This window comes from Rattus norvegicus, chromosome 6, assembly GCF_021556685.1.
Source record: "Rattus norvegicus strain SHRSP/BbbUtx chromosome 6, alternate assembly SHRSP_T2T, whole genome shotgun sequence".
NCBI lineage: Eukaryota > Metazoa > Chordata > Mammalia > Rodentia > Muridae > Rattus > Rattus norvegicus.
In genome coordinates this window covers 144862709-144882874 of record NC_141539.1, presented here as the reverse complement: position 1 = coordinate 144882874, position 20166 = coordinate 144862709, and the positions used below count along the sequence as shown (strand labels likewise).

The 20166-nt window shown below is 42.8% G+C and overlaps 1 protein-coding gene across 1 annotated transcript in view; it reads left to right on the top strand.

The window, feature by feature from the left end:
• Dnah11 (dynein, axonemal, heavy chain 11) overlaps positions 1–20166 on the top strand; it is a 316147-nt gene that overhangs the window by 67035 nt on the left and 228946 nt on the right. The window contains exons 19-28 of the mRNA XM_087554982.1: positions 4594–4710; positions 4812–4898; positions 10452–10610; positions 11537–11620; positions 13384–13542; positions 14486–14608; positions 15379–15501; positions 17658–17882; positions 18297–18388; positions 19468–19594. Coding sequence (XP_087411108.1) covers positions 4594–4710; positions 4812–4898; positions 10452–10610; positions 11537–11620; positions 13384–13542; positions 14486–14608; positions 15379–15501; positions 17658–17882; positions 18297–18388; positions 19468–19594 — 1296 coding nt within the window. The remainder of the gene's footprint in view (positions 1–4593; positions 4711–4811; positions 4899–10451; positions 10611–11536; positions 11621–13383; positions 13543–14485; positions 14609–15378; positions 15502–17657; positions 17883–18296; positions 18389–19467; positions 19595–20166) is intronic.

Sequence of the window (20166 nt, the reverse complement as noted above, 5' to 3'; positions counted from 1 at the left end):
TCTCTCTTCCATCTCTTGTATTCTGTTGGTGAAGCTTGTATCTACAGCTCCTTGTCTTTTCTTTTGATTTTCTATATCCAGGGTTGTTTCCATGTGTTCTTTCTTGATTGCTTCTATTTCTATTTTTAATTCCTTCAACTGTTTGATTGTGTTTTCCTGGAATTCTTTCAGGGATTTTTGTGTCTCCTCTCTATGGGCTTCTACTTGTTTATTTATGTTTTCCTGGAATTCTTTCAGGGATTTTTGCGATTCCTCTCTGTAGGCTTCTACTTGTTCTCTAAGGGAGTTCTTCACGTCTTTCTTGAAGTCCTCCAGCATCATGATCAAATACAATTTTGAAACTAGATCTTGCTTTTCTGCTGTGTTTGGATATTCCATGTTTATTTTGGTGGGAGAATTGGGCTCCGATGATGCCATGTAGTCTTGGTTTCTGTTGCTTGGGTTCCTGCGCTTGCCTCTCGCCATCAGATTATCTCTAGTGTTACTTTGTTCTGCTATTTCTGACAGTGGCTAGACTGTCCTATAAGCCTGTGTTGTGTGTCAGGAGTGCTGTAGACCTGTTTTCCTGTTTTCTTTCAGTCAGTTATGGGGACAGAGTGTTCTGCTTTCGTGCGTGTAGTTTTTCCTCTGTACAGGTCTTCAGCTGTTCCTGTGGGCCTGTGTCTTGAGTTCACCAGGCAGGTTTCTTGCAGGGGAAAAGTTGGTCCTACCTGTGGTTCCAAGGCTCAAGTTTGCTCGTGGGGTACTGCCTAAGTCCTCTCCGCAGCGGCAGCAACCAGGAAGATGTGCGCCGCTCTTTCCGGGAGCCTCCGTGCACCAGGGTTCCAGATGGCGTTTGGTGTTTTCCTCTGGCGTCTGGATGTGCGCAGAGTGCAGTCTCTTCTGGTTTCCCAGGCGTGTCTGCCTCTCTAAGGGTTTAGCTCTCCCTCCCACGGGATTTGGGTGCAGAGAACTGTTTATCCGGTCTGTTTCCTTCAGGTTCCGGCGGTGTCTCAGGCAGGGGTCCTGCTGCTCCTGGGCCCTCCCCCACGGGAGCCCAGAGGCCTTATACAATTTCCTCTTGGGCCAGGGATGTGGGCAGGGGTGGGCAGTGTTGGTGGTTTCCTCCGCTCTGTAGCTTCAGGAGTGCCCACCTGACCAGGCGGTGAGGTCTCTCTCCCACGGGGTTTGGTAGCAGAGAGCTGCTGCGGGCCGGGATCCGCGGGTGTGTCGATATGTGAATATTTGTATATCTGTTTCCACTTCTGACTTGTGTGTACATAGGAGTGGACTTGCTGGGTCATACAGTAGTTTTATTTATGACTTTTTGAAGAATTGCCAAATTGGTTTTCACCGATTTGATATACATTGATATATATTGATATATTGATATTTATAGTTATATAGTTATGTATTTTTAACAGGATAAAATGCCACAATGTATTATTACAAGTGCTCTTTGACCCTAAAGGGCACAGAGAGCTACTGTGTATGAATTATTCTGTATTATATGAAAGTATTCTTAAGGTGCTAAATTCGGCAAGGTGACAAACTGAGCAGACAGCTTCGGAACAGCATGGAGAGCCCAAATAACTACAATAGCATCTGCTTCAAAGATCTTGGTATTAACTTAGTTTTTACTTTTTCTTCTCCAGTGTATGTTGGGAGGTAGTGCATGTCAGAAGGTCAGAGGACGATTGTCACGATTTGGTTCTCTCCCTCTACCATGTGGGTCATGGGGATCAAAGTGAGTCCTGGTGACACTTTACCCTCTAACCTACCTCACTGCTCCAGTAATTCTTCTTAGAAGGTGATTTTGGGTGTTCTTTGAGTCAGATCTTGGACCTTGCCATAAATCTCACAGAGGATCCAGTTATGATACATTTTATCAATGAGGGGAATTATCCTTTTCCTCCAAAATGTATTGTATGAACATTTGACTCCCTCAAGGTTTGATTATATTGAAAATATTAGACTTTCAGAATTACAGAAGCAGGATACTGATAGGCCGACCAGGAGAAAATAAGTTGAGGTGTAACTTTAACTGAATAACTTGGGCAGTTTGAGGCTTCTATCTATATCTATATTTATATCTATGTTTATATCTTTATCTATACTTATACCTATAACTATACCTATATCCATCTCTATCCCTACACTTATCTATATCAACTATATCTATCTATATCTATATATCTATCACCTCTCCATAAATATATATATGTATATATGTATATATATGCATGTGTATATATGTATATGTATATATATATATATATGGTTTGTGTTCCTGAGAGGTTCAGTGTCATTCTAAGGTTATGGGCCTTTACCTCCAGAAAGATGACTTCTACTTGCAGTACTCCTCTGTGTGCTCTAGTCCTCTATGTGCCCTAGTCCTCTATGTGCCCTAGTCCTCTATGTGCCCTAGTCCTCTATGTGCCCTAGTCCTCTATGTCCAGTATTCCTCCTTGTACAGTACTCGCTCAGTCTATTCTCTCCTTGGTGCTTCTGTTCTCATTTTAATTCAGTTCTTACTACCTCTCAACCCAGATGACAGGAGCTATCTTAGTCTCTATCATCCCTCCTCAGACGCTGTGTATGATCTACTCTGCAGTAACACTGAGGTTCTAATCACAGGTCCTATCAACCCCATCTCTCCCAGCCCTCGTCCACTGTGTCTCATACTCCGTTACCTCCTCCCAGAGTTGAATGCTGTTTATTAGACTTTTGGCATCATCTGATCTTTCTGTATTTAAGAAAATGTATTCATGTCAAGGTTGTTTTGAATCTACAAACACGTGTCAGGTCTGCTGTATTTTGGGAAGGTAAAGGGCCCTGTAACCCTCCCTAACTTCCTGGCTGTGGCTTCAGATGGGAAGCTGAGTAAATACTGAATTTGGGTTGTGTTCTTGTTCTTGTTTGAGACACGGCCTAGCATACCCCACTTGGGCCTCAGACTCACGATATTGCTAAGGTTCACGGTGAATTTCTTTCCTCCCCATTCCTGGCCTTTACCTCCTGAGTTATTGGGATTAAAGGCAAGCAACGTAGTACTAGGAATAGAACACAGAACCACAAGATGCAGGATTTTGATGAGAGGAGGCAAAAGATAAGGCAACATGTTTTATAACCCAAGTCTGTTGGTTCCTGAGTTGGAGGGATTCCGGTCATGACATTAGATTGCTTCGTAACCGTGTGGACCTATGACTGGTTGGCTTGCTGAAAAACATTTTGTACAGTGTGCCGTGTGAAGTAGCTCTGTGTGTGCCTTTTTCATTTTCTTTTAGAGACTCTATACTATTTAAAGTCAAAAAATGTGCGTGACCTCCGGAATACCCCTTCCACACATACACTGCATGTACCTAGCACAGCTCCCTCCTCATAATCTACAGTTAATGGTTTGTTCATCAGAGGGTTTCAAGGTAGGTTGTAGAGTCTTATCATTTCCAAGTTCAGTCAACAAGTAACATCCACGTCACAGTGTGTGGCTTTGTATGACAAAACAAGTTCAGTGTCCTTGGACATAGGCATGCCTCTCCATGGGAACCATACCTCGTGGCTCTTCAAAACAAAAAGCCAAAACCAAGCCAAAACAAAGACGAAAACAAAAACCCCTCAGTTCCTCTTCACCTGTCTGTACTGTAGTAGGTCGAGAAGGCAGAGAGGAGATACTACCTCAACTGCTTATGCTGGTTTTGTTCAACATCAAGTAGGAATTGACCTTCCCTGCCCCTTTGCCTCTTAAATTCCTTCAAAAATTACTCCTTGCCCCAAATGGACCAACTTCAATGCTAAAACTCACCATCATGAGCCAGCTCAAACCCTGTTGTAAACCATGACAAGAGGAAGAAATAGAGTCACTATGTAGCTTTTCCCTACCTAGACCAAAGTTTCAAAGCAAGATTTTTTAAATTTTTTAAAATAAACTTACTAAATTGATTAAGATACCTGACTTATAGTTTTGGTTTTTAGAAACCAGTGAAGTCATGCCCAGTGCACTTCAACTGTGTGTACATGTGCACATGTGTGTGTATGTGTGTGTACATGTGCACATGTGTGTGTATGTGTGTGTATGTGTGTACATGTATGCATATCTTTTCACCTGCATGTGGAAGTCACATTTTAATGATGCACATTTTCCTGAATCACTTAATCACTTTTTAAAGAAGGTCTCTTACTGAACCTAAGGTTCACCATTTGTTCAGCTGGCTAGCAAGTCCCAGGAATTCTTCTGTCTTGGTGTGTCGCCCCCTCACTGCTCCCCCCAGGATTATAGGTCTACGCTGTCATAGCTAGCTAAAAGCACTTCACTGACTCTCCCCCCCCACACACACACACAACTCTTTAATTTTATTCCCGTAACAGTGGAGTGTTTTGGGGATGAGTTTTTATTTTGAAAGATTTCTGCCAATTCTAACATGAAAGCAATACTGGTGCCTGGGAGATGCCCTGGCTCTAACGCCCTTCATCACTACACTGTAGCCTTGCGTTATTGACACAGCTTTACCTCTAAACGATGCCCTGGATCAGAGTAAAGAAATAAGAATTGTTTGACCTCATGTGGTTGAGTTGTTTCAGGAACTAAAGTGATATCCATTGCATCTTTTTGTACAGGAATTACCTGAAAGATGGGAAACCACCAAGAAGATCGCAGCCGTGGTCAGGCATGAGGTCTCGCCACTCCAAAACGCAGAGGTCACTCTTCTAAGGAAAAAATGTATTTTGTTTGATGTGAGTTGGTTACTGGGTTTGTGTTTGTTTAATTTTTAAGGAAAGTTTGAAAAGGATAACTAAAGCTATCTGACTGACATTCACTTTTGTCCTCTGATCAGGAAAAGCAAGCAGAATTCAGAGAGAGATTTAGGAGCTATGCCCCTCTTGGATTTAAGGCAGAGAATCCATACTCAGTGCTCGATAAGGTAATCCGTCCTCACCGGTATCATGTGCATAACAGTAGCCATGTTAGAATGGGAGTTTTATTTTCCCTACATTAGATCATTTTAAATTATGTTTCCTCCGAACATCACCATAATCACACAAGTGAAAATGACACAGAGACTGTGTGAACCCCTACCATATGTCAAGAATGTTATCAAGCCAGCCTTGGTAGCACAGGCCTGGGATCCTGGCAGCTTGTGAGACAGAGGCAGGATCGCAAAATCCAAGACTTGCCTAGATACAGAGTGAGTTTAGGGCTGGTCTGAGTAAGTTAGTCACATCCTATCTCAAACAAAAAGGGAGGATGAGATTTTAGATCAGTATGGAGGGAGCTTACCTAGTTGGGGAGGCCTTGAGTTCAATTTCCAATAAACATATGAGCAGACATATGAGCATGTATACAGACAGACAGACAGACAGACAGACACACACACACCCATATACACCCCACAGTAAGGAGGAGATAAAAAAGAGCTTTAAAAAGTATATTACATTTTAATTACCACTATAGATCTACAAGATAGCTATGATTTTTCTCCTTCCAGATGATGAAATTTAGTGTATAGTTACTTTTATTTTTCTGGTTACAGTTCATAAATTTCAGAAATAAGATTACAGTTTTGGCTATCTAAATCTTTTAAAAGAAATTATCAGGGGCTGGGGATTTAGCTCAGTGGTAGAGCGCTTACCTAGGAAGCACAAGGCCCTGGGTTCGGTCCCCAGCTCCGAAAAAAAAAAAAAAAAAAAGAAATTATCAATTCTAACAGTGATGCTGCTTCCCAAGTGATTATTTTCCTCTGTGTTTTCCAGTGTAGAGATTGGTGCAGGGTCTTTGCACATATACACACACAGTAAATGCTCAACCAATGAACTCCTCCACCTCCAGTCGCCCACTGTATATAGGTATAACCACAGGAAAGCTCATAAGCCTGGTGTAAATATTGCTCAGTCTTCCAATGTATTTTTTTCATGAGTTACTTTATTACAAGAATTAACCTCAAATCCACATATGATTCATAGGAGACTTGATTCTTTGTGTTAAAAAAATACTTCAGGATCTTAACCTAGCAGTCCAAATGCTACAAAAATGACCCCATGAGAGAAGAATGTTTCCATTCGGGTGCTGTTCTTCTTCTGGGTTCTCCTTTGGGCTCTATCTTCACGCTTGGCATAGTATTTTCCCTTGGAATGGTGTCCAAATTGACATAGCTCTTCCCCCATTTTCCAAATCTGGCTTTGAATTGACTCTTTAATTGCTTTTAACCCTGCCCAGAAAGCACTGCTCTGTAGTCCCATCTTCCATTTGGCTGAAGAACGTTAGTTTATACTCATTGAAAAGGAGTGAGTTAGCATATGTTAATAAAGGATTGTTAAAAGACTATATCTAAACTCCAGGTGGTCTGAACAGATTGTGGATGGGGAAAAAAAAGTTTTTAACTTGACTCACCAATATGCTGTCTGCAAACATTTATGACAGATATGTATTGAATCTCGACACTTCCACACATACTGTAGCAGCTTATAGTTGCTTCTTACAAAGCGAGAGGTGCTCATCCTCCTCTGTTCAGGATGTGTAGCAGATACTTCAAACAGGATGGACCCAAGTTACCTTCCTCTTGTTAATATTTGGGTGTGCTTGTTTGGCTGGCAAATCCAGTACTTTGAAGAGTCAGGTTCAACCAGAGGGCATGGGTATTCTTGTTCTGCAGTGACATTGGGTGATTATATTCCAGTCATTTTGCCCCACAAGTGGAAGCCACTGACCTTCCAGGAACAAGACGGGTGATGGACTATGATAAATCCTCCCTCCCTCCCTCCCTCCCTCCCTCCCTCCCTCCCTCCCTCCCTCCCTCCCTCCCTTCCACTCTTTTCTTTCTGCAGTGAGATTTCATAGTAAGTTGCTGGTGATTGTTCAGAGCTAAAGACACAAAATAGGGGAATTACTCAAGATGAAAGGCTGTTGGCTTTGGAGAATATGCAGTCTGTGATGAGTCCTCTTGCCTGAAAGATGTTGGATGCATCACAGATGCACAGTTGTAAATCTGATGCTGTGCTCAGAAAGAAGCGAGAGAAATCTCTCATCAGCAGGATGGAGTATTTGAAAGGCGGTCGAAAGTAGGTGCGGATGTCAAATCTATGCTGCTGTAGTGACTCGTGAACATACCTGAACATACCGGAAGCCCACAGCTTTGAGATGGACACTTTTACCACAAGTATATGCTTATATCTGAACAGATGACCACAGGCTCACTGAGGTGGGTCTAGGAAAGTGCATCCAAAGTCTAGAACCTATATGAGGAGCCTCTGAGGTTTCTGTTGACCTCTGCTAAGCCTCAGAGTAACATGCAGGAAGAGGAAAGGAGTCCTCTGGAAATCTACAACATGAGCCTCTTGTCAGAAGCACCAGAGGTCCCCTTTATGCCTCCCAGGGATTGAGGAATTTTCAAAGCCAGGAAACGGAAGTGGCCAGTAGGAGAAAATTCAGATCTCTGGAGAACACAGTTCCAATCTTGGGCCTAGGGTCTTCATGGGAGCAACAAAGATAGTCAGATACCAGTGAGCAGGAAACAATGTGTAGCCATCACACCTGGGAGTCAGCAAGAGCCCTAGATGTAGAGCCATGTAAGGATCTTCAGATTCTAGAGGAAAAAAATGAGCACGCTGAAAAAGAAATGAGCAGCGTTCAGTTATGAGTCCATTAAAAACGTTCAGTTGAATCTGGAAAAGTACCAGTTACTTAAGGAAATGAAAATTACAGTTGCCTAGGATGTGCAACTCAGTAGTTAGGAAAATGAGCTAGTTAAGTGCATGTTATGTTGAAAGAAATGACTCAGAATGCAGCAAATAGATATAAGGAAACGGGGAAAAGAGAAGAAATATGGGGGAAGAAATTCTAATGTACCTAACTCCTGTGTCCTAGAAAACAGAATAAACAAAATGACAGATAGATCGAGGGTTCTCAAGAGCTTGATTGAGCACGAATCCATGGCTTCAAGAAGCTGAGCGAATCCCAAACGGGATAAGTGAAAGTGTGTCTGGTTTCATCAAAGTGAACTGCAGAATACCATGGGTGATCAGATAAAACCAGAATCAGTCGTGTCAAGAGGGTAAGAGCATCCCTCAGCAACCACAGAAACCAGGAGCCTCTAGCCATACCTTCCAAATCCTGAGTAGGGATCCAAGCACACTGGATTGCATAACACTGGGATGAACACAGTGCCCAGAGAGCCTTTACCTTCAGAAAGGGGGACAACAAGGTGAAATGTCACCTCAGGACAGAGCCACATGCCACCAGACCTCGGGAGGAGTGACCAGAGCGACAACTTCACCGCCAATGGTCTGGGAACAAGTACAGAAAGAACCAGAACTCGTGGCCACAGGGCACATTAACATAGAACTTGAAAGCTTCAGCACAAAATGCATACATTTTTTATAAAGATTTTTCCCCCAGAAATAGTAAGTCTATATGGTGTTTTTTCTCATCTTTGTAATAAAATATCTGGCAGGATTAATTTATGGAGGGGATTGTTTTGACTCACAGTCTGATGGCCTCATGGTGGCTGTCACAGTGGCAGGAGTGTGTGAGGCAGCTGGTCTCAGCTCATGAGCCAGGATCCGAAGCGGTGCTGATGCTGCTGACCCAGTTCACGGTCAGCCCATGGAATGGTGCCATTCGTCCACATTTAGAGCAGGTCCAGAGGTTTGTCTTCTAGGTGATTATGGATCTTATCAAGTTGAAAATACATCACAGTGACATAAAAGTCAGTAGGAAGAGAAATTAAAAAAAAAATAAGCCATTGGGACCTGGTATAACAGCTGTTTGTAGCTCGTTCATGTTGCGTTAGGTATTAAAGGTAACCTAGAGGGTTTTTAAGTACAGGGGAAGATGCTCGTGTCATATGCAAATGTGTGCAATTTAAGTAGGGGACTAAGTGTACTTGGATTTCAGGTACTTAAGACAGGGCCTTGGAATCTTCTGTAGATATAGAGGCACAAACATATTATACAACTGGCTAACGGCAGTGTTCTGACATTTAAAAATCTCTAAGAGCACATTAAAGTGTTTTCTTTGGCACTACACGCCAAAAACCAAGGCGAATGCATATATGGAGAAGATTCATATTTTAAAACACTAACATAATAAACAGAAAAATATTTGTTTGTCAAAAAAGGTTAAAATTGATGGGACGTAAAAAGATCAATTGTAGGTTTTAAGGAGGAAAAGTAAAGAAATTCTGTCGCTGGACCTTGGGAGGAAGAGGGAAGGGAATGTGAAACAGAAAGCAAAATCAAATCGGCTCTGCTTTGCAAAGTTAGGCACTTGGTGTCGGGTTGCAACCTGAGCCCAAGAGCAGAGGCTGCATATGGAGTGAGCATTGCAGACACAGCAACAGGAAGGACAAAGAGACCGTGAGCGACTGTGGTTACTCCTTTCACACTGTGAACACACTGCCCTGATAATAGAAAGTAAAACTAAGAGTTGCTCATCAAAGAAAGTGGAAAACAAACTGATTTCCACTAGATGCAAAACATTAGTTTTTCTATGTGGCAGGATAGTAGGTGAACCTTGGCAAAGGCGATTATTAGGAGAGATTCAAACTCTGTGTGGTGTGTGAGTGTGGGTGGGTGAGTGTATGTGTGTTAGTGTATGTGTGTGAGTGTGAGAGTGAATGTGTGTGTATGTGTGTGTGTGAGAGTGTGTGTGAATGTGTGAGTGTGTGTGTGAAAATCTACTCTGGATGTTGTTGGGCATGTGCATGCTTGTGTGTATACATTCTTGAGTGTGTCTCGTACTATTGATCATCCACAGAATCATTTTGAAGTTGGAGGTTTCCTTCCTCCCTTCTTTCTCTTTCTTTCCTCCCTTCTTTCCTTCTTTCTTTCATTTCCTCCCTTTCTTTCTTCCTCTTTTCTTTTCTTTTCTTTTCTTTTTTCTTTTCTTTTCTTTTCTTTCCTTCCTTTCCAGTGTCTTACTCTGTGGTCCAGGCTGGCTTTGAACTCTCAATGATCCACCTACCTCAGCCTTCTGCATGCTGGGATCATAAACATGATGTACTACTTACAAATAAAGGTGCGTTCTCTCTCGAGCGCACGCTCTTGCTCTCTCTCTCTCTCTCTCTTTCTCTCCCCCCCCTCCCCTTACCCTCTCCCCTCTCTTTCTTTTGGTTATTGTTTTGTTAAACTACGAAATCAAAGAGAAGTTGGAATTGGGGAAGGACTTACACGAGGGGGTACTGGGAGGAGAGGAAGGGCAGATATAATTTGTAAAGTAAATAAAAATATTAAAGCTAATTGTATATTAAAGCATACACGCACGCGCACACACACACACACACACGCGCGCGCGCTAAATCCCAACATGAAACTTCCCTTGTCCTTGAGCAAAATCTCAGCCTCACCATGAAACTAAAAATTTACCAGTAATTACCCTACAGAGTTTTTATTTAAATTTCCCTTTGAGACTCACAATTTGAATAATGCAGTAGCAGAACCAGGAATGGTGGCTTCAGTGCGCATGTGTGTTTTTTCCTCAGGCTAATCAGGAGCTTGAGGCTCTGGAGGAAGAGGTGGTGCAGATGCAAAACTGCGCACGTCTCTTCGAGGTGGTTCTTCCCGAGTACAAACAAATGAAGCAGTGCCGCAGGGAAGTCCGGCTGCTCAAAGAGCTCTGGGATATCATCGTTTACGTTAGGGTAAGACGGATTTCTGGGCAGCGGGGTCCTGCTTAGTAAGAGTTTTAAGTAAACGAGCAACTTTACTGTCTCTATCACTCTTTTTTGGGTTTCATAATGTCTTAATGTATGCACAGATTAGATTTCACTCCAGACCCCTATTCCCAGAATTAAGGTTCATAGATCTCTGTTAATGAAAGATTCTGCTCAACTATCAGCTGTTTCTACCTTTATTTAGTTCAGAGCAAAACCTCATATAATGAGCTGGCTACCTCAGATCCTTTGGCAGTATTATATAGAATATGAATTTAAAATTAACATATAAATCTGTGTTAACTACACAGTTGGCTGTGTATACACAGACACCCTGTTTGCATTTTCTATATCTGTATATAAACTGACACTTACTGAAAATATTTTACTTGCTTTTAGTTAATACTAAAAGGATATATATATATATATGTTTGAAAAACATACATCCTGCATAAATTCCTTATGTCAGTTGAAAGCCATGTAGAAATCTATTAACAAGACATGCAATATAAATAAATATATAAAATATGACCAAAAACTGGTTCATTAGATTTTTGTAATAATAAAGACTTTTGGCACAGCCTATTTTGTATTGCATGTAGAATTTGGAAGCCTGTTTTTAATAATATGCTTATTGATTTATTCAAACTGTGCAGGATGAAATCATGGCGACTGTGTGGAATTTATTACTGCTACTGGAAATTGATATATTACGGTGTTTTAGCCGTAAGCTTGACAAGTTTTGACGGTTCTTTTGTTTTAGAGATGAGGAAGTTTGACAAGTGCAGTTAATATTTTTAAAAAACTGTCTTCCCACTGGCCGGGAGTCCCCGCATGCCACCGGTTTGTATATTTTGCTGTGTGGGCCCATTTTCACCAAACGTTGACACTTTTCTCTCCGTGTACATTTTCAGAGAAGCATTGATAATTGGACTGAAACCCGGTGGAGGCAGGTCAACATGGAGCAGATGGACTTGGAGCTCAGAAGGTTCGCCAAGGCGAGTTGCATAACTGCCGGGCAGAGCCATTTATCTTTCTTAGAATTTGGTGTATCGGGTTCTGTTTCCTTATTTACTTCAAGCAGAATGAAACAAGATACTATGTCTTCCCCCACTCTCAGCCAGTCGTACATCTCCTCAAGCCCGCCTTTCTGTGAATGGGTTGATATAAGCACATTAGTGCATGCTTTTAAGGGTTAGTGGGCGTATGAGAGACAGCCCTGACTACCAGCTTGCTATGGCCATCTAGAGTGGAGAGGGAGACTGTGGGCATCAGGCCTAGGGCTGTAGTTTAGGAGCTGAGCCTCTGTTTCTTTCTTTAGCAAACATGGTTATTCTGTACCTAAAAAGGCACCCGTTGACTTGGCTCTTGGGTTCACATCTGGACTTGCATGGACTATGACAACTTTAGTCATTAGTGGTTACTCCAGCATCCCCAGAGCTTTGCCTACGTGAACTCACTGCCTTGAGTAGTCCTCATAGCTGCATGTGCCCCGAAGAGAGCAAAAATTCTTAAAGAAGGTCAAAGACTACAACAGCAAAAGGGAGATAAAACGTCCTCCTGTCAGGAATGGGCTGACAGACACACATGTTCCAGGGGCTCCTGAGCAGAGCCTGGGCAACTAAAGAAAAGAAGGAAGAAAGGGGGCAGGGAGGGAGGAAACAGGTGGGCTCTTTGCTTTCTTAGTTCTTTACAACGTCCTTGCCCCAGGTTGAGTGCTGTGATCAGCTTGTTCCCCTATTGTCCTAGACTCAAACTCCCTGATCCCAGTGACAACCCCACTTCCACTGCAGCCCTTAATGTTTAAAGGAATGGGCTCAACCTTTTACCCAGTTTTATGAATTTCTATCCTTGTTCCTTGGGCCAGGATGAAAGCTCAATGGACACTCTATTTAAAACATCTTTAGAACATACAATAGTTAAGTCCCATGAAAAAGATACAAATCACCAGGACTTCAGGGGTCCATCCAGAGGAACTATATATTCCAGGGAAGCATCATTAATCTGATTTTACTTGTGTTCCTAGAGGAAGCAAGGTTTTGTGCATGCCTGTACCTTTCTGAATTTGATTTCCCATGGGATACACGGTTAGCACTCCTGTGTAAGAAACTCTGGAACCTAGTATCTTCTTAGTAGATTCCTAATTTGGAGTGAGTGGATCCCTTTGCATTTCTCTAGATCAGCCTGTAGACTAGAACAGTGGTTCTCAGCCTTCCTAACAATGCAACCTTTTAAAATAGTTCCTCATACTGTGGTGACCTCCAACCATAAAATTATTTTCATTGCTATTGCATGGCTGTAATTTTGCTACTGTCATGAACTATAATGTAGATATATGTGTTTTCTGGTCATCTAAGGTGACCCTCATGAAAGAGTCATTCAGCCCCAAAGAGGTTGTAACCCACGGGTTGAGAACCATCGCTCTAGATGATCCAATGCTCTTCCTTGTATTTTTTCTATTGTTTAAAGATTGTTTAAAACAAAAGTAAACATTAAAAATTATTTATTGTGGGTTGGGGATTTAGCTCAGTGGTAGAGCGCTTGCCTAGGAAGCGCAAGGCCCTGGGTTCGGTCCCCAGCTCCGAAAAAAAGAACCTAAAAAAAAATTATTTATTGTATCTAGCCCTGGCCTCTTGTGTAGCTTCACTGTCTTTCCTAAACCATGGATGGAGAAAGGTCTGTGTTTCTTCCAAAGGAGATAAATTATAAGTGTAATCTTGTAATGTATAGGAATCTGGGCCCTTCCCTTATATTTCTTTAGGAAATTTGGTCACTGGACAAGGCTGTCCGTGTCTGGGATGCTTATTCAGGCCTGGAGGGCACTGTGAAGGACATGACAACCTCCCTGAGAGCAGTTGCAGAGTTGCAGAACCCTGCCCTCAGGGACAGGCATTGGCAGCAGCTGACGAACGCCATCGGGGTGCGTACCGGGGTTACCCTCACGGGGTAGTAACTTCTTAAGGTGTCACGCCTAGCTTGCCTCATCTGAGGTGCAGTGGAACATGTCAGGAAGCCTCCGATCATATGCACGAAGTCAGGCTACTTGAGGACCAGTAAATGATGGGAACTCAAGGAGCCGGCTGCTCACCCCAAGGACCAGTGAATGACCGGCCCCCAAGGAGCTCACTCCCTCACCCCCTTAACATCCTACTGGTTGTGTGGCCTCAAGAACGTCGCTTCCATAGTTTGGGTTTGTTTTTACTTTTATCATGGGATGAATTCTGCCTGTTTCCAGAGAGGACAACAGCCTCCCTGGAAAGCAGAGTGCTGTCCTCTCAGGACTGCAATCAAGATGGCTTTTTCTGCAGCCATTTAGCCAAGACCCCCTTTCATTTGTAAGAGACATGAGGTGACTTCAGGATGTAGGAAGAACCAAGTGCTTGTTAAATCCTTGGTGAAGGGATGTGGGCAAAAGGGATGGGGAGGTGAATGCGAGTTCTTTCGTATGATGAACCCAAACGAGTAAGGGTAACTTTTGCCAAGCCACTAGGATTAAATTAGTGGTGAAACTAGGTCGCGTCACAAGCAGTCGGAAATTACGTTCTGTGAGCCAGTCACTTCAGGAGAAAAGACAAATGGGCTGCCTCCTGGTTCCTGGGGTTGCAAGCGGGTTATAATAAATGAAGAGTGGGCACCTTCTTTAAAAATTATAGCAAAGGCAACAGGAAACGGGTTGAAAATAGAAGGGTACAAAGCAAAAGACAGCTCTGTGTTTGAACGTGACGGAGACTTGGCCCCGAGACTGTGCAGATGTAACTATAGATGAAGGCTCAGAAGCCATGTGCTAAGAGAGAACGACTATATTACCACATCTTCCAGGAACCATCGTTAAATAAAGCCTGCCTCTCTTTCTTCCTAACCAGGTCAGATTCTCGATAAACGACAGCACAACATTGGCAGACTTGCTGGCAGTGCAGCTGCACCAGGTAGAAGAGGACGTGAGAGACATTGTGGATAAGGCCGTGAAGGAGCTGGGCACAGAGAAGGTACCATCCTTGGGTGCTGGTGTCCACTATGGTGCTGGGCTTGTGCTTCTGCATAGAAGCCATTTGGAAGAGTTCACCGACCTGGGAGTACGGAAGCATATATTCAAGTTTTTCCTCTGCCACTGGGTGTCCTGGACCACTTAGAGTTATAGGAGATGAAGCAACAGGAGGGTCAGTCCTGATGAGGGGAGTAGGGGGCTGACTGTGTATCTCTTCCTTTATAGCAAGCAGCATTTTTAAGTGCTTGGTTGGCACAGTTGGCCTTCAATAATAGTAAGTGGTTATTGTTTCTGGAGTATAGAAGGGGACTTAGGGAAGTAATCAACTTACCTAGGTTTATTTGGAGCCTGAGGTCACCTTCAGGCCCTACATCCATCGATCTCATGCTGACTAATATATGAACAGTATCTGCCCTTGGTGTGGCTTTTTAAATCTTCTTGTACTTGGATCCCTTCAGGGAGTAGGATTTAAAACTCAGATCCAATAGAATAGTATTTGTATGAGGCCCGGTCCTTTGCAGTGACGGCATTTACAATGCAGTCTTGTCACCATGAAGCATCTAGAGAAAGAAAGTGAGGTCAAGTCACATTTGAAAAATTATTGATGTTAATTTTAATCATTTATAAGTAGCTATTTACAACTTGTGAATATAATTTATTTATAAATATTAGCATTACTATTAAACTTCTGGGAATTCTAGGTCATGGCTGAGAGATTGGCCCTAAATTTGATGGGGTGCACTTTAATTAACAGATCCTTCTGATTACTAGGTTATCACTGATGTCAGCCACACCTGGGAAGCCCTGGAATTTTCTTATGAGGTTCACCATAGAACAGGCACCCCACTGCTGAAGTCTGATGAACAGCTTTTTGAGACTCTAGAACATAACCAGGTAAAATGGATTTTTTAATAGATTTTAATTAATAATTTTAGACATTGATTTTTTTTCAAAATCACATACAAAGTCCTATTCATTTGTTTATTGAGCCCCTACTCACACCAGGCTCCAGGTGTGGGATCATTTGGCATTCAAAGTATGAACACCTGCTCTCGGGGCAGTGGCAGTTCAGAAAGCAGATGACACAAAGGAAGTCCTCTAGAATACTAAGGAGAGACAGACAGACTCTCAGAAGACTAAGGCGAGACAGACTGATTCCTAGAAGACTAAGGAGAGACAGACAGACTCTCAGAAGACTAAGGAGAGACAGACTGACTCCTAAGAGACTAAGGAGAGACAGACGGACTCCCAGAAGACTAAGGAGAGACAGATAGATACTCAGAAGAATAAGGAGAAACAAACTGACTCCTAGAAGAACTAAGGAGAGACAGTTAGACTCCTAGGAGACATAAAAGACAGACAGACTCCTAGGAGACTTAAGAATAGACAGACTGACTCATAGGGGACAATGAAGAGATAGACAGACTCCTAGGAGACTTAAGAATAGACAGACTGACTCCTAGAAGGCTAAGAAGAGACACTCCCACAAGACTAAGGAAAGACAGGCTCCTCGAAGGTCAGTGAGCGGCAAAGGCCTTCCAATCAGGAATGTGAGAGTGTCGGGTTCCTTGGAAGGTGATGATGCTTAGGCTGACCTTAAAGGATAGACTGGCAAAAAGAGGATCGCCAGGAAAGGATAGCTATGTAGTGGGACCAATGATGCTAGTGGTGTCTGGGACATCAGGAAGCAGCCATCTCTCAAGGGCCAATTGTTTTAGGTTCCTTGGAATATACTCCCCTCCACCCCACCACGGGAATAAGGAACCAGTAAGCTTGGAGACACAGGTGTGAGCACAGCATATATGGCTCGAATTGTAAAGCTAAGGAGAGGGGTGTCTCTCGAGGCCTTTGTGAGAAGAAATATGGATGAGAACATGAGAGTGTCTGAGAAGGAAATGACTGCCACTGTGATGAGCTGTAAACCTAGGGCACCAAGATTCTGGGCCGATTTGGTGTCAGCATCATTTCTATAAAGGCAAAGGCCAGTCAGAGCCCAGCACAAAGGCTCCTGTAGCATGAGGGCTGGGAGGCCATTGTTACTATTCAGTGAGCTGGATAGAGAGAGGAAGGAGACAAGGCCCAGCGCCTTGAGGGAGGCTGCATTTGATTAACAACAGGATAGGTGGGGAAGGGTAAGAGACTGTGAACAGGGAAATGAGGGAACAGGGTATTGCATAGAGACCAAGCCTGGGATTTTACTTCAAAGAGGAACTATGTGTATCAAATCCTTAGAGTGAAGTAGAACCAGAGGTCACAACACAGTGAAGTCCTGAGATTTCATTGTGACCATGTTGACAAGTGATTGTCACACTGTTGCCAGCAAGTCTTGGTGACAAGATGGTTGCAGAGCATAGCAGTTGGCTGAGAGGGAAGAAGCTTACAGGAAATTTTAACTTTTTGAGATCTACGTGCACGCGCGCGCGCGCACACACACACACACACACACACACACACATACACACACACACACACCCCTTTGGAATGGTGAACAGGCAGGGCCTAGGGGCTGAGTGAATGAGTAAAGAATGCTTTAATTTTTAAGCTGTTTCTAGTACCCATTAGGTGGTGAATTAATTAATTAATTTATTTATTTATTTATTTATTTATGTGACAGAGTTTCTTACTGGGACTTGGGACTAGCTGGCTAGCCACTGAACCTTTGGGATCTGCCTATTCCCATGCTGGAATATTACAAGTGTGTACCACTCTTTGCTTTCTTTATATGGGAGCTTGTGGGGATGCAAACTCAGGTCCTTATGATCTCAAAACAAGTACTTTATGGACTGAGCCCAACTTCTCAGTCTCCCCAACATAGATTTTTGCCTACACAGAAGGACATGACCTTCTTGTAGAAGATATGTTAAATGCATCTCATTTCTTTGGTTGGATGAGTCAGCAAGCTATGTATTCTTTGACTCATTTTGTAAAAGTTTGATAGAGCCTGTCTGGGTCCCATGCAAGGTGCGAGAACAGAGAAGCACTCAGGACAGCCTTCCCCGCGACCCTGAGTCCCCCAGTTATCCACTGACAAGTGCCTGGTTGCCTTTCAGGTTCAGTTGCAGACTCTTCTTCAGAGCAAGTATGTGGAATACTTCATTGATCAAGTCCTAAGCTGGCAAAACAAGCTAAATGTCGCCGATGCAGTCATCTTTACTTGGATGCAAGTCCAGCGAACCTGGTCTCACTTGGAAAGCATCTTCGTCTGTTCAGAAGATATTCGAATCCAGCTTGTGGAAGATGCCCAAAGATTTGATGAAGTAGATGCTGAGTTTAAGGTTTGTCAGACATAGGCCTGTCCTGTTCTAGTAAGGTTTTCACAATGTTCAAATCCATGTAAAGTTCAACAGTAAAAAAACAAAAACAAAAAAAACTATAATGTGTTAGATTTATAAAATGTAATATGTGCCTTTCAGTATATAGGAGTCAGAAAACTGAAATTGTATGTTTTTACAAATCTTGCTGTCTCCATATCAACTGTTCAAGGCTGTCACTGTGACATGACAGATGCTATGTTACACAGCGAAGTTACATTAATAAGCATGGTTTTTTACACAGAAACAAACATGGTACCAGGCATCCCTAGCGTCTCCTGAACACCATTCACTCAACTGTTACACTCTCCAATTCTGATCCCCTCTGTGAAAGGAGAATGGATGAATTTCTAATGCCTATGTTTTACTTTTATATAGGAGTTAATGTTCAAGACAGCCAAGATAAAAAACGTCTTAGAAGCAACATGCAGACCCCACCTCTATGAGAAACTTAAAGATTTTCAGCACAGGTAAGAAAAGGAGCAGGGGGACCAGTTGACACATATTTCTTTCACATTCTAACGATGTTTAATCACATGTAATAGAAGTCGCTCTGTGCTCTCTGTAGTTGTCTTGTGAGTATTAGGTCAGGTTCCTGATAACTGATCAATTCTTTCATTACATCATCCTACACATACTGATTAAACACCTACTATGTGCCAAAAGCCAGGACAGCTCTCATTTGCTCATAGTCTTTTAGTCAGGGTATATGTGTATACATATATATATATATGTATATGTGTGTATGTATATATGTGTGTATATGTGTATGAATGTATATGTGTATATACATATATATAATAAGGTATATTCCAATTCATTTCCCCTTATCTCAATGATCATCTCATTCTTCTCCTCCTTTGTTATTTTTCAGTAGTTTTGATTCCAGAATATCATTGAACCCAAAGGGATCCTCCTGCCTCAGCTTTCCAAGTGCCACATTATGGAATGAGCTATGTGTATGCTTTATGCTTTGAACTATATATCACCCTTAAGGAATATCTCAATGCTTTCAAAATCTTTTCCCTAAGGGCTATTTGTAAAGTCACATTAACATATAATCCATAGGAACATTCGGGCTTTTGCTTTAAAATGAGCAAAACAACAATTTAGACAAGATGCTTCCTGATAGGATGTGGTTGTTACTATTTAGTCAATGGTTAGGAGTTTGGATGATAATGCAGCAGCAGTTCTGGATCTTATGGCTCCGCTGAATGCCAGAGAAGGTCAGAGTCACTTGTGTTTTACAGATATCCATTTGGGAAAGGGCTTTGCCCAGTTGTAGCTTTTCTACTGCGACTTATGCTTCAGATGAGCAATGTCAAATGGTAGTCTTCATCAGAAGCAATGAGTATCATAAACCCAAGTCTGGTGTATAATGGTGTGTGAGTGTATATGTCCCCTCAACTCCCATGACCCTGGCTGTAAGTAGGTGTTGAAGGTGGAGGAGGGAGCTATGAAAGAGCGAGCTTCCTGGTTGAACGGAGTCACGGTCGATGTCAGTGTCAGAAGCACAGGACTTGCTTAAGAAGGGTCTTTGTTCATGCAGGCTCTCTCTTTGTGAAAAAGCCCTGGCTGAGTACCTGGAAACCAAGCGGGTCACGTTCTCCCGCTTCTACTTCATCTCCTCCGCAGACTTGCTGGACCTTCTCTCCAAGGGAGCACAGCCGAAGCAGGTAATGGTTTTGGAAGTCCTGTGCTCTGCTGATTAGCTAAGTGTCCCAGTTTCTCCGTCATTATCAGATGCCATCTGTCACATCGCATGTGCCAGGAACTAGAAAATCTGCATCTAAATTTCTTAATGTAGCAACAGAGGGAAAGGAGAGGCTAAGCTCTGTGGGGAGTAGCAGGAGCAACTGCCCTGGCACTAAGCAAAAGGTAGCATCCTGGGACAGGGGACAGGCCTGCCTTCTCACCTGGATTCCTCCCTCTGTCCACGCAAAAGTGACGTACCACCGGTTCCCACATCCACAGATCGACAGTGAGAGTGAAGGAGTGCTTAAATTACCTTGTGTAATCTGAGATCTCATCGCAGAGACAAGCTGTATGGGTCCTGAAACAGTCCTGCTGGGAACATTTAAAAGCTGTCACTGTCCCTCAGATTCATGGTCTCCACTGATCTCCTAAGGTTATGAAGGTGCTTGTAGCCACTCCTAGGACACAGTGTTAGTCTCTAGACTGAAGTTCATGCTTTTTTGTTGTGAAGTTTATATACCTCAGAAAAAGCCAACTCTTTCTCCAGATACTT